The 14,713-nt window shown below is 45.2% G+C and overlaps 1 protein-coding gene across 1 annotated transcript in view; it reads right to left on the reverse strand.

Moving 5' to 3' along the window:
* tshr (thyroid stimulating hormone receptor) overlaps window positions 1–10,217 on the reverse strand; it is a 45,627-nt gene extending 35,410 nt beyond the window's left edge. Inside the window, exons 1-3 of the mRNA XM_086004175.1 lie at window positions 10,204–10,217; window positions 3,954–4,025; window positions 1,127–1,201 (exon numbers count right to left, since the gene is read on the reverse strand). Of these exons, the coding sequence (XP_085860301.1) occupies window positions 1,127–1,201; window positions 3,954–4,025; window positions 10,204–10,217 (161 nt within the window). The remainder of the gene's footprint in view (window positions 1–1,126; window positions 1,202–3,953; window positions 4,026–10,203) is intronic.
* Between the last annotated feature and the right edge of the window lie 4,496 nt (window positions 10,218–14,713).

Raw genomic sequence — 14,713 nt, forward strand, 5'->3', positions numbered from 1 at the left:
GTGTTGTCTGTTCCACGGGTCTGAACTGTTGGACGTGGTGAGGGGTAATGTTAAGGGGATGTTAAATTGAGTTCCTGCCCTCCTGTTCCAGGGATTGAGGTGGATGTTGAAGATCCCATTTGAAGAAGAGCAGGAATTTCTTCCTGGTGTCCTGGCCAAATTGCTTCCTCAATCAAGATCGCCAAAAAAACAGCTTGACTGCCTTATTGCTGTGTGTGGGATCTTGCTGAGCACAGACACTGTGTGAAGCACTTTGTGATGTTTCTGAGAGATGTGACCAAGTGCAAAATAATTTCAAGCCTTTCTACTTTTTTTTTCTATTTTTGCTTAACACAGTGTGAGAAGCTTGGAAGGGAAGTGGCCTCTAGACAGCAAGTGGACTGAATATCTAGAATATATACCACAACAAATTATGGAAGGATTGGATCCATACAGAACTCCCTCGCACGCCCAACACCAAAATAGCTAAGAAGACCGAACAGCTGCCTAAACCTTGAAATGCTGCAACTGCCTCTCAAACTCTGGTGTTAGTTTTTTTTGTATTTGTTTTTGGGACGTGAGTGTAGTTGGCAAGGCCAGCATTTATGGTCCATCCCTAGTTGCCCTTGAGAAGGAGGTGCTGAGCTTTTACTCAATGTAGGAACATAGGACCAGGAGAAGGCCAATCAACCCCTCTGAGCATAGCCCACAGCTGAATTTATTTTGAAATTGGTTTTGTTTTACTTGCGTAAACCATACTGCAATATGCACATGTTCTGACACCATAATTCTCTTTGGACCTAATCAGTCTATGAAGTAGATTTATATTAACTTGAAAATGTCCATTTTCTTGGAATTCAAGATTTGTAGATCATCGCATCTTCTGCAGTGGATGAATGATTTGTCTATGCAAAGTTGTGCTCAAAGTTGTCCTCGAGCCTGTTCCACCAATTCAAGTAGGTCATGGCTGATCAGTATCTCAACTCCATCGACCCGTCTTGGTTCTTTAACCCTTTAAACCCTCTTTTGAAATTTTCAATTGACCCCCAGCCTCAGCAGCTAATTGGGGTTGAGAGTTCCAGATTTCCCCTACCCCTTTGTAACATCAATCTCCGGGCCTTTGGAGCCTTAGTGAATGAATACTCACATGTGTGTGACTTTATCTAGATTGAAGAATGCACGTGCATCCACTTTCTCAAGTGTTGCATCGATGGAAATATATCTGGAAGAGAAATGGGAAAAGGCTGGGGTGAGAAATGAAACACTTTATATAAGAGGGGTACCCATTTTTTCCCAATTTCTATTTTGCCACATTTAGACAAATATTTATTAGTTTATTCCTGTTATTGTAGTTTCATATGTCACCTTGATACTAGATTTATTTCTTTATCACTTTTTTCCTCCTCTTTTCCTAAAATTCTCATCCCTCTTTTTAAATCCCTCCATGGCCTCTCCCCTCCCTACCTCTGTGACCTCCTCCAGCCCTACAACCCTCTGATATCTCTGTGTTCCTCCAATTCAGACTTTTTGAGCATGGCTGATTTTCATTGCTCCACCATTGGCAACTGTGCTTTCAGTCCCTCCCTAAACCCCTCTGCCTCTCTCTCCTCCTTTAAGACACTCCTTAAAACCTACCTCTTTGACCAGCTTTTAGTCACCTCTCCTAATATCTCCTTATGTGGATCGATGTCAAATTTTGTTTTGATGACGCTCCTGTGAAGCGCATTGGTACAGTTTACTACATTAAAGGCGCTATATAAATGCAAATTGTTGTTGAAGCTACTGATTCATACCACGGAGGTAAACCACAAGTATCTTCTCAAACTGGTCAACCTTCATGTTTGAGTTTAGATAATGAGTGTCATCAAGCTAATTGACCATGGGTGGCAACACAGCCGAGTCTGATTCTGTCCTCACCGAACACGTGTATTTTCCAGCATGTGAATGCGATCAAGGCCATTGGCTGACATTTCACTTCCTGCCCCGGCCCAGGGGTGTTGAGGCCAGTTTTATTGTTCTAGTTGCTGCCCAGGTGGAGATCGAGTAACTCAGCACAGACCGGTGACCTCTACCACCCAGAAGGACAAGGGCAGCAGACGCATGGGAACACCACCACTTCCAAGTTCCCCTCCAAGTCACACACCATCCTGACTTGGAAGTATATCGGCCGATCCTTCATCGTCGCTGGGTCAAAATCCTGGAACTTCCTCCCTAAGAGCACTGTGGGAGTACCTTCACCACATCGTTCAAGAAGGCGGCTCACCACCACCTTCTCAAGGGCAATTAAGGATGGGCAATAAATGCCGGCCTTGCCAGCGACGCCTATATCGTGTGAATGAATAAATACATTTTTTTTTAAACCTGGGACCTCCTTGATGGGAATGGCTCAGTACCCTGCCGGTCAATGCCTCAAACCAATTAAATTTCAGGCGAGTGATCTCAAAAATCGGTATCTCATGCTTAGTGTGTCGGAGACTTGAGCGCATAATCCAGGCTGCCAGTACTGAGGGAGTGCTGCACTGTCGGAGGTGCAGTCCTTTCAGATGAGATGTTAAACCGAGGCGATTGCCCCTGTTGATTAAATTAAAGGTTAAAGCTCCAGACATGAGGGATAAAAAGATGGCTACAAGTTTGCTGTCACAGACTGCGTTAAAGTGGAGGCCTGTTAACATAAGAACATAAGAATCAGGAGCAGGAGTCGACCATTTGGCCCTTCGAGCCTGCTCCGCCATTCAATGAGATCATGGCTGATCTTCTACCTCATCTCCACTTTCCTACCTCATCCTCCGCTATCCACATATCCCTTGATTCCCTTAATATTCAAAAATCTTTCTGTGTTCTGTGCACATCGGTAATAGACATATCACGGCCGACCACATGCTATGATTCACACCTCCAGCTAGTTCGTGAATACGAGTCACCAGCTATTCATGCAGGGACAGGATACAATTAGGCTGACCCTACAAGTCCCCAGGGGGTTGGGTGGATGCGGGTCCCACCAGGTCCATACACAGACCTGAAAATCGTTCCTTCTGTCTCTAGGCTCACACAGGAAGAAAGGCCCTTTGGGGTAGGTGCCAGAATACAGCCAGCACTAATGAAATTAGACCAGGTGTCGGCCGTGGCTCAGTGGGCAGCACTCTTGCCTTCCTGAATCCAGAAGGTTGTGTGTTCTAAGCCCCACTCCAGAGGCTTGAGCACACAATCCAGGCCGACACTCCCAGTGCAGTGCTGAGGGAGCGCTGGCTGCACTGTCGGAGGTGTCGTCTTTCGGATGAGACGTTAAACCGAGGCCCCGTCTGCTCTCTCAGGTAAAAGATCCCACGGCCACTATTTGAAGCAGAGCAGGGGAGCTCTCCCTGGGTGTCCTGGCCAAAACTTATCCCTCAGCCAACATCATTAAAACAGATTAACTGCTAATATATCTCATTGCTGTCCGTGGGAGCTTGCTGTGCACAAATTGGCTGCCGCGTTTCCCTGCGTTACAACAGTGACTACACTTCAAAAGTAGTTTATTGGCTGCGAAGTGCGAAGGATGTGAAAAGCACAAAATAAAAGCAAGCTCATCCTTTCTTTACCCCAGCACTTCAGGAGACCAGGAGAGAAAACTGGGAAACGAAAATCATTAAACGAAAGGTTGGCCACGCAAGTTTGTTCAGTCGAGTAGTTTCACTAAGTGACAGGTCTAGTCTAGGATAAAGAGAGTGGTAAATGGACCGATAGGAATCACAAGTACTTACTGACGCAAGGAAACTACTAGGCACTTGGTCTGAGTATTAAACAAGGCTTTAATCAACTGTTTTACAACATGGAGATCGAGTTGTGTCCTTCACTAGTTCCTGTTAAAGAATGTCCTGAGCAAGCTGGGCCCATGCCTGAGTATTTATACTCTCCCTGGACAGCGCCACCAGCAGGCCGCCCAGTATTACTTCATAAGTCATTTCCACATGAATGACAAGATTCATGTCACTTACATCCTTGAAATGTTTGGGAGCTTTGCAAAGGCTTCAGTGGGGATTGTCTTGAGTTGAGTCTCCATGAATCGGCTGTCAAAAGAAAAAGAGTTCACTTTTAATATTACGTAAGCGAATACTTAATAATAACGCTGGTAATAACATGGAAAATTAACGTTGTGCTCATCTGATTTTGTCACTTCAGTAATTTGACTGGCTCTTGCTAGCCTGGCGGGAAGCTGTTTGGGTTTGAGAGGTTTCTGGGTCCATCGGCAGTAGCCTTCACCACCAACCCGGCTGAGACCAGCACGGACCGCGGAGGTGCACCTGGGATCTTCCTGATCTGTATGGCTCAGTTCCCCCGCTAGCCAGTAGACGTACTGAGTAAACCACCAACAACAACAACAACGTGCTCTTATAGAGCGCCTTTAACCTATAAAATGTCCCGAGGTGCTTCACAGGAGCATTAGCGAACAAAAATTTGACACCGAGCCACACAAGGAGATATTAGGGCAGGTGAGCAAAAGCTTGGTCAAAGAGGTAGGTTTTAAGGAGCGTCTTACAGGCGGAGAGAGAGGCGGAGAGGTTTAGGGAGGGAATTCCAGAGCTTAGGGTCCAGGCAGCCGAAGGCACGGCCGCTATTGGGGGAAGTGCAGTGGAATTTATAAGTTAGGGTTCAGTTTTCCTATTTCAGCGAGAAGCATGGACTTAACTGAGTTTCTGAGCATTAAAGAGATGATGTATTTCTTAAGGCTAAAGGGATCAAGGGGTATGGGGAGAAAGCAGGGACAGGGTACTGAATTTGGATGATCAGCCATGATCGCATTGAATGGCGGAGCAGGCTCGAGGGGCCGAATGGCCTATTCCTGCTCCTATGTTTCTATGATCACCATCCTGTAAAGAGAAAAATAATCAAGCAGGGTTCCCGCTCTTGATCGTCTTTCAGTGACCCAAGTTGGAGAGCACAAAAATCTGGGCATCAGGCTTGGGCTCTGCTGTGGGTCACTGTGTGGGTGAACGACTCGCCAACACTCACTGTCTTGGCTCAGCTACGAGGAACGTCCACTAGAGTGAGGTACCAGATGGAACGAAAGCCCAGTAGGAGCCAATGTCTTCAGGAGAAGAGGGGACAACAAGGGACAAGGGTGGGGGTGGGGGGGGGGGGAAAGGGGGGGATAAAAGCGGGGCGGAGGAGAAAGAGGAACTTTCTTTAAAACTGAGCCTGGAGCTGCGCAAATCCAGGCTTGTCTAAACATGGCAGGGCCAGTGTAAGTGAGCCAGGCTTCAGCCTTGCTGGGCTCGGGTGCAGATTGTTTATTTTTTTGTAATGGAAAGTTGGTGCTGAAGTGAGCTTTAACACAGCTGCTGAGTTGGACGAAAGAGCAGTTTTAGATCTGGCTCCAATTCAACAGAAGGCTGTTTGGTGTTTTTTTATTTTACAGGGAGGCTTAACCTTAATTAAACTGTGGGTAAGGTGAAAGCCCACTCTGTGTTATTGGCATGCACCCCTTTGTACCTCGCTAAGCAGTGCCGTGCGCGTGAGTGACTGCACGCAAGACCAGAGATTGCCTTGGCTCTTGAAGAAAGAAAGACTTGCATTTCTATAGCGCCTTTCACGACCACCGGACATCTCAAAGCGCTTTACAGCCAATGAAGTACTTTTTGAAGTGGAGTCACTGTTGTAATGTGGGAAACGTGGCAGCCAATTTGCGCACAGCAAGCTCCCACAAACAGCAATGTAATAATGACCCGATCATCTGTTTTTGTTAGTTGAGGGATAAATATTGGCCAGGACACTGGGGCTAACTCCCCTGTTCTTCTTCGAAATAGTGCCGTGGGATCTTTTACATCCACCTGAGAGAGCAGACGGGGCCCCGGTTTAATGTCTCATCTGAAAGACGGCACCTCTCACAGTGCAACACTTCCCTCAGTACTGCACTGGGAGTGTCAGCCTAGCTTTGTGTGCTCAAGTCCCTGGAGTTGAGAGGCATTGGCTGTCATCTGCTCTATTGATATATATTTTTTTAAACAAAAAACCTGAAACCGCTTCACTGCGGGAGATGCCGTGCTCCAATCCCCAACATCTTTCACAGAACCTGCCAGGCGAGTACATCTCGGGGAGGATTCCTTATCAAATGTGCTATCGGATGATAAAACCCAGACCACAATCAGAGAGCTTTAATTTTGATGGTACGCTGGTTAGACGCTAGGGGCTGGATTTTCATTGAGGAGGCGTGTAGGAGGCGGGACTACAACTTTCGGGGTTGTAGTCCCGCCTCCATCGAGTTGTGGCCAACCCACACGATTTTCACTTGATTGACCTTGTTGAGCCCGCCCAGCGGGCTCAGCAGGCCAATTAAGGGCCACCCGGCAACAGGTGACGTCACAGATTGATATTTCATCTGTCAAGAGCTTTTGACAGGTGAAATATCAGCGTTTCACAGCTATTTGAAGCTGTCTAACACTGACAATCTGTACTCTAAGTTAATTCCTTCCTCTCAGGCTGATTTAGACATCTCTCCAGAACAGAAAGCTGAATGCTGCAGATTTTGACAGCTGGCGGCCATTCTGCTTTCTGTGCCGGTGAGATGAGGGACTCCCGAGACCTGAAGGAAGGAAGGCTGTAAAGGTAAGTACATGTAAGTAAAACTTATTTAAACACTTTGCACACAACAAACACACTTACCTCTGCACTCATGCACCCATCGCTCACCTGAACACTGGACATCTCGATCCCTCCAAGCCCTTCATCCCGACGGCCCGCCTCGCTAACTTGGCGTGGTTTGGAGCCATCGGGAATCCCACACTTCACCAATAGAAATAGAGATTAGGCTAAAAACTGCCTGTTAACTACCTGTTAACAGGCAGTTAATTGGCACTAATCCCGGGTCCCAGCGCGGGTCGGGTACCCGCCTCCTTTGAAACTGGCATGGAGGCCGGTTGGGGACGTGCCCCCCACCCCCGATTTCAAGATTTTAACCCCACACATGCCTCCAATCCCGCCTCCACGGCTCAATGAAAATCCTGCCCTAGAAGTCAGATCAAGAATTCACAGATTAACAAGGGCGAGGCTGGCAGCACAGCCTGAACAACTGGCTCCAGATGTTCATGGACCCACTCTTGTTGCCATATTCAGATGGAAAGAAAGACTTGCATTTTGATAGTGTGCCTTTCACAATCTCAAGATGCCTCAAAGTGCTTTACGACCAATGAAATACTTTTGATATGTAGTTTCTGATTCTTTGACATATTTTGAGTTGCCATTAGGGGTCAAGAACATATTGCAGGACTGGAGTCTCCTGTAAACCAGGCTGGATGGTTCCCTTCGCTGGAGGACATTAGTGAACCAGTTGGGTTTGTACAATAACCCAGTAGCTGTCACAGCAACCCTTCTGCTAGCCCATAAATGACCAAATTTTATTCAAGTCAAATTTCACAATTTGCCACGGTGGGATTTGAACTACACAATCACTGGTTGCTAGCCCAGCACCATAACTGCCAGGCTGCCATAGCCATGCCACGTGCTAGCTCCGAAAGGGATAACTGGGTGCTGGGTTCGTCAAACCTCGATTGTGTCCAGTTTCCGATATGGACTTGTTGCTTGGGGCAATTTCTACAGCTGTACGTGCAGCAGTATCAGCCGTGAAGTTATTACAGAAACCCCAGAGGGACGAGGCTTTGAAATTGGCCATGCAGTTGGATGTTAACCTCTGTCCCTGCTGCCGAAACAGTTAAAGTTCTTGGTAGAGTATAGTAAAGGCGCTTTGATGTTAATTATATCACCCACTTCCTCCAAGCCAAAGGGGGAATTAATAAAAATTACTTTGGCAGACCCATGGCTCAAGAGTCAGCGGAATCTGTTCACAGCCAAGTTTTAGCCACACACACGTTTTATCTCTTAATATCACTTTTATTCTCAGCTTATTTCCTTGACGCTACCAGTGGGAACCTGCGCTTATAGGAAGTGTGGGTCGGAGATGCGGCTGTTGTCCCGGCTAACAGTGTGCCCATCTACAGAAGTTATGTAAGGCTTTTCAATGCACCGCTTAAAGCATATTTAGAATACCATGGTCACCATGACACAGAAGATATACTTGTGAAAGTTACAGGAATAGCACCAAGACTGTATCCAAGTGTAATCCCAAGCCTCGTTTTAAAAATTCTTATCCTCGTTTTCAAATCCCTTCATGGCCTCGCCCCTCCCTATCTCTGCAACCTCCTCCGGACCTACAATCTCCGAGATCTCTGCGCTCCTCCAATTCTGGCCACTTGCACAGCCCTGATTCCCTTTGCTCCACCATTGGTGGCCGTGCCTTCAGCTGCCTGGGCCCTAAGCTCTGGAATTCCCTCCCTAAACCTCTCCGCCTCTCCACCTCTCTCTCCTCCTTCAAGACGCTCCTTAAAATCTACCTCTTTGACCAAGCTTTTGGTCACCTGTCCTAATATCTCCTTATGTGGCTCGGTGTCAACTTTTGTTTGTTGACAGTCCTGTGAAGCACCTTGGAACATTTTAATTCGTTAAAGGCGCTTTATAAATACAAGTTATTGTTGTTGTAAAGAGGATGGTCAGAGAGGAGCTTACGCTTTGAAGTATAAAAAGAAATGCTTAAAGGGGGGGCGGGGGAGCCCTTGTCTAATTATATAAAATATTGAATCTTATGGAGATTGTTACTTCATAATAAGCCAACAAAGTGTAACATGAATAGAATTACATAGAATTATATAGAATATACAGCACAGAAACAGGCCATTCAGCCCAACCAGTCCATGCCGGCGTTTATGCTCCACTCGAGCCTCCTCCCGTCCTTCTTCATCTAACTCTATCAGTATAACCCTCTATTTCCTTCTCCCTCATGTGCTTGTCTAGCCGCCCCTTAAATGCATCTATACTATTCGCTTCAACCACTCCCTGTGGTAGCGAGTTCCACATTCTCACCACTCTCTGGGTAAAGACGTTTCTTCTGAATTCCCTATTGGATTTCTTGGTGACTATCTTATATTGATGGCCTCTAGTTTTGCTCTTCCCCACAAGTTGAAACGCTCTCTCTGTATCCACTCTATCAAAACCTTTCATAATTTTAAAGACCTCTATTAGGTCACCCCTCAGCCTTCTCTTTTCAAGAGAAAAGAGACCCAGCCTGTTCACTCATTCCTGATATGTATACCCTCGCATTTCTGGTACCAGCCTTGTAAATCTTCTCTGCATCCTCTCCAGTGCCTTTATATCCTTTCTATAATATGGCAACCAGAACTGTACACTGTACTCCAAGTGTGGTCTAACCAAGGTTCGATACAAGTTAAGTATAACTTCACTACTTTTCAATTATATCCCTCCTGAGAGGGTGGTGGAGGCAGACACAATCATGGCTTTCAAAAGGGAATTGGATAAGTACCTGAAGGAAAAAAAGTCGCAGGGCTACGGGAAAAGGGTGGGGGAGTGGGACTAGCTGAAGTGCTCTTGCAGAGAGATGGCATGGGCTCGACGAGTCGAATGGTCCCCTTCTGTGCTGTAACCATTCTATGATTCTATGATTCTATGATTAACCTGCGTTGCAACTTTCAGTGACCAATGAAAATAAATTTAGACCAGCTATCAAGAAAAACTTCTTTGCTCAAAGATGATAGATGTTTGGAATAACCTACCAGATAAGGTAATGAGAGGATAAGCATTTCAAAGTATAATGAGATGCCACAAGGTACAGAGAAATGAGCTTCAATGGGTGAATGACCTTTGACTTTTTCTTGTATACAGCTTCATTGACTGGGACTTCCTGAGGATGTGAGAGTTGCTATATAGATGCAGGTTCTATCTACCCATTCATTATTGTCTAAAGTCACACACACAGCACCTCCAAAACCCACGACCTCTACCACCTAGAAGGACAAGGGCAGCAGGCGCTTGGGAACAACACCATCTTCACCTTCCCCTCCAAGTCACACACCATCCTGACTTGGAAATATATCGGTCATTCCTTCGTCGTCGGTGGGTCAAAATCCTGGAACTCCCTCCCTAACAGCACTGTGGGAGTACCTTCACCAAACGGACTGCAGGGGTTCAAGAAGGCGGCTCACCACCACCTTCTCGAGGGCAATTAGCGATGGGCAATAAATGCTGGCCTTGCCAGGAGCGCCCACATCTCATGAATGAATAAGAAATAAACATGATTTTTCTGCTTTGAACATATCTGCACCTAATAGAAATGATCAGCAATAAAATTCAGCAGGGGCTACTTTGAAAGACTGTGGTCAGTCTGTTAATATAGCACCTTACCGGAACTCAGTCATGTCAATCAGACACGATCTGTGAGAAACTCTTTCCCCAACCCCACCCTGACTGATATCAGTAGAACACAAGTACTTTCATGAACTGACGGACTATATAGAAGAGCCTTTCAACTTATGATTAATTGAACAGTGCTAGTCTGTTCCCTGTGAATACTGTACATTTACAGTACCTTCCCTGCCTTAACCACCACCACCCATTTTCCCCCCCTCCCGCAACCCCCTTCCACCCAGCTCCGCCCCCCTCCTCCCATATTTCTAGAGGTGCCAGCTTCCATAATCAGATGTGTTTTTGCCTAAGGAGAGGGTGGTGTCCAAAGCGAAGGCAGCAACACTCTGAGTGTTAATAGCGGACTCAACCGCTCACCCTTTCAATAGTGGCCATCAATGATCTCCAAAAGGAACAGGTGAACCAATTACAGACAGAAAGAAAAAAAGAAAGACTTGCATTTATGTAGCACCTTTCACAATTTGCGCACAGTAAGCTCCCACAAACAGCAGTGTGATCATGACCAGATAATCTGTTTTTAGTGATGTTGATTGAGGGATAAATATTGGCCCCAGGCCACCGGGGAGAACTCCCCTGCTCTTCTTCAAAATAGTGGCCATGGGATCTTTTACGTCCACCTGAGAGAGCAGACGGGGCCTCGGTTTAACGTCTCATCTGAAAGGCGGCACCTTCGGCAGTGCAGCACTCCCTCAGCCCTGCACTGGAGAGTCAGACTAGGTATTTGTGCTCAAGTCTCTGGAGTGGGACTTGAACCCACAAACGTCTGACTCAGAGGCGAGCTCTAAGTGTGTTGTTTTAGTTTTTATTTAAAAGTAAATATTTGGATCCTCAATCATAGAATGATACAGCACCGGAGGAGGCCATTCGGCCCATCGTGCCTGTGCCGGCTCTTTGAAAGAGCGATCCAATTAGTCCCGCTCCCCCCGTTCTTTCCCTGTAGCCCTGTAAATTTCTCCACTTCATGTATTTATCCAATTCCCTTTTGAAAGTTACTAATGAATCTGCTTCCACCGCCCTTTCAGGCAGCGCATTCCAGATCACAGCAACTCGCTGCGTAAAATAAAATTCTCCTCTTCTCCCCTCTGGTTCTTTTACCAATTGCCTTAAACCTGTGACCTCTGGTTACCGACCCTCCTGCCAGTGGAAACAGTTCTCCTTATTTACTCTATCTAAACCCTTCATAATTTTGAATACGCTATTTTAAGAATTATATGAATAGAATATTCCCAGCTCTGTATGTCAAGTCATGCAGGAATTCTAGAAGAATCATTCAGTATTACTGCAGTGATTTCCTACTTTTCATCACATTATCTGACTTACATTTTTATTCCTATGCCCCTCATGTTTCATGGTATTACTCACGCCATTTGAAGTGTCAGCTGTGGCTCAGTGGGTCGCACCCTTGGCTGCGTATCAGAAGTTTGTGGGTTCAAGTCCCACTCCAGAGACTTGAGCACAATAAATCTAGGCTGATACTTCAGTGCCAGTACTGAGGGAGTGCAGCACTGTCGGAAGGTGTTGCTTTTCGGATGAGACGTTAAACTGAGGCCCCTGTCTGCCCTCTCAGGTGGACGTAAAAGATCCAATAGCACTATTTCGAAGAAGAGCAAGGGGGAGTTCGCCCTGGGGCCAATATTTACCCTCAATCAACATAATGAAAACAGGTTATCTGGTCATTATCACATTGCTGTTTGTGGGAGCTTGCTGTGCGCAAATTGGCTGCCACGTTTCCTACATTACAACACTTCAAAAAGTACTTCATTGGCTTTGGGTTGTCAGGTGGTTGTGAAAGGCGCAATGTAAATACAAGTCTTTCTTTATTAAATCAAGCAAACCAGACATTTGGGACAATCTGGGAAGGAATTTATTTAAACCTGCAGAAAAAATGTTAAGGGAGAGGGAGGCAGGGGAGGAATGAGACAAACAGCAAATGCGGAAATAACTAACCTATGAAGGATATCGATAACTAGTATCTTTGGATACCAGAGTCACCCCTGTTCTTTAACAAGAAGTCACAAGGCATAGCGTACATCTCAATGGCCTGATGAATGTGATATTAGACAGAAAAGTCAACTTGGCCATTGAAAATTGACTACAGGAATAGCCAAGCTTGATGTCTTAGTTGATTATCTTGGACCCTCAAGGAACACATTATTTATTGCCAAGTTACAAAGTATTTACAGCACAGAAACAGGCCATTCGGCCCAACAGGTCCATGTCGGTGTTTGTGCTCCACACGAAGCTCCTCCCACCCATCTCCATCTAACCCTATCAGCATATCCTTCTATTCCTTTCTCCCTCATGTGCTTATCTAGCTTCCCCTTGAATGCATCTATGCTATTCGCCTCAACCACTCCCTGTGGTAGCGAGTTCCACATTCTCACCATTCTCTGGGTAAAGAAGTTTCTCCTGAATTCCTTATTGGATTTATTAGTGACTATCTTAGATTTATGGCCCACAGTTCTGGTCTCGATCGCAAGTAGAGACATCTTTCATAATCTTAAAGACCTCTATCAGGTCACCCCTCCATCTTTTTTCTAGAGAAAAGAGCCCATAATATGGGGACCAGGACTGTTCACAGTACTTCAAGTGTGTGTAGTGATCAATAGCATGTCATTCTATAGTGGACACTAGGTGGAGCTGTAGAGCTGTATATAGCTGTATGTATATAAGACTACACTACCCAGCTGTATAGATATTAAGACTACATTACCCACGAGGCACTAGGCTACCCACAAGGCAGCAGTCAAGATGGCAGCCTACACACAGGAGCACACATGCTGTGCCTCTACAGATACTGTACCTAGAGAACGTGTACTGAATAAATAACTAGCTAGAAGCTAGCTGTGTTCATAATAAGAATGTCTAGTTATTAATGAACATAACATGGTACCAGGGTGGTGAAGATCTGCTGAAAATTGTGAAAAGCGACATGGAGAATTTGAAGCCACCAGAGCGTTTGAATCTCACAGAAAAAATCGACTACAACTGGCAGACTTTTAAACAGCAATTCGAACTCTACATTGCAGCCATCGGATTCGGTACGAAGCCAGATGCAAGGAAGATAGCGTTGCTGCTTACGGTTGCAGGCCCACAGGTGATAGAGGTATTTAATATATTTGTATTTAATCCAGCAGAGAACAGAGAAAAATTAGAAGATGTGCTAAAAAATTTTGATGCACATTGCTCTCCCAAAAAGAATGAGACCTATGAAAGATACATCTTCCGTTCTCGGACACAGCAACAAAATGAGACTTTTGTTAGCTTTATAACTGATCTGAAACTGAAAGCAAAGACATGTAATTTCTCTGAGCTGAAATCATCCATGATTCGTGACCAGATTGTGTTTGGTATTCATGATAAAAAAGTCAGGGAACATCTGTTGAGAGAAACCGAACTAAATTTGGAAAATGCGGTGAAAATATGCCAAGCCAGCGAGCTAGCTCGAAAGCACGCGAAGACTTTCAGTGAAATCAATAATGATGCGATTGTAATGAGTGATAATGCTGCTGTCGGTGCTGTGTCCTACAAGGGGAAGAAACGTGGGCAGAACAGAAATGAAAAGCAATCGGAGGATGAAATTTTTAATTGTAAACGCTGTGGTTACAAACACCAGTTAAGGCAATGCCCAGCGTTTGGAAAAATGTGCACAAAGTGTAATGGAAAGAATCACTTTGCCAAACGATGCTTTTCAAAAGTACAAACTACGAAAGGGCAACGAGTTAATGTAATTGAGGACACTGATTTAAGTGAGACATTTTTTGTAGGAATGGTGTCATGTGACGATATCAAAAAAGATACAGAAAATGTGCAGCCCTCAGAAATGGACAATGCTGAACATAAAGTCAATGCAGTAAAAGTGGACAAATGGATGATCCCACTGCAGGTAAATGGAGCATTAATTACCTTGAAACTAGACACTGGGGCAAAAGCAAACTTAATCAGTATGAGTGACATTAACAATATGAAAGAAAAGCCCAAAATACAGAAAAAGTCAGTACTACTGAAGAACTATAATGGACAGAAAATAGATAGCTTAGGTGTATGCAGACTTAAAGTGACAGTCAAAGACAAAGTGCATCATCTCATGTTTTCTGTTGTGGTTGAAAGACTTGATTCGATACTAGGTGACAAAGCTTGTGAAGACTTAGAACTGGTCAAGACAGTCTACCGTATAAACTGTGCCATAAGCAGACCAGATGACTCAGGTGATGAAGCAGAGAGCCCATCAAGGATGAAAAGGCCAAAGGGTATCCATGTCTTCAAAAAGCCTACTTTCTCCAAGAAGAAAGAAAAAGACTTTAAGGTCAAAGAGAAGCCAAAGGAAGAAAAGCACAAAGAGGAAAAACACAAGGAGAAAAAGTCCAAAGATATAACTGCAGCAGATGTTATTAAGCAGTGGAAAGAGAAAAAGAAAAAGAAGAAGCCTGCACCAGAGCAGGAAGCAGTTCCAGTGGATACTCCTTCTTCCCTCAGGCCAATCTTTGGT

This window comes from Somniosus microcephalus, chromosome 12, assembly GCF_052327205.1.
Source record: "Somniosus microcephalus isolate GS21.2 chromosome 12, FLI_Smic_1.0, whole genome shotgun sequence".
Taxonomy (NCBI): Eukaryota; Metazoa; Chordata; class Chondrichthyes; order Squaliformes; family Somniosidae; genus Somniosus; species Somniosus microcephalus.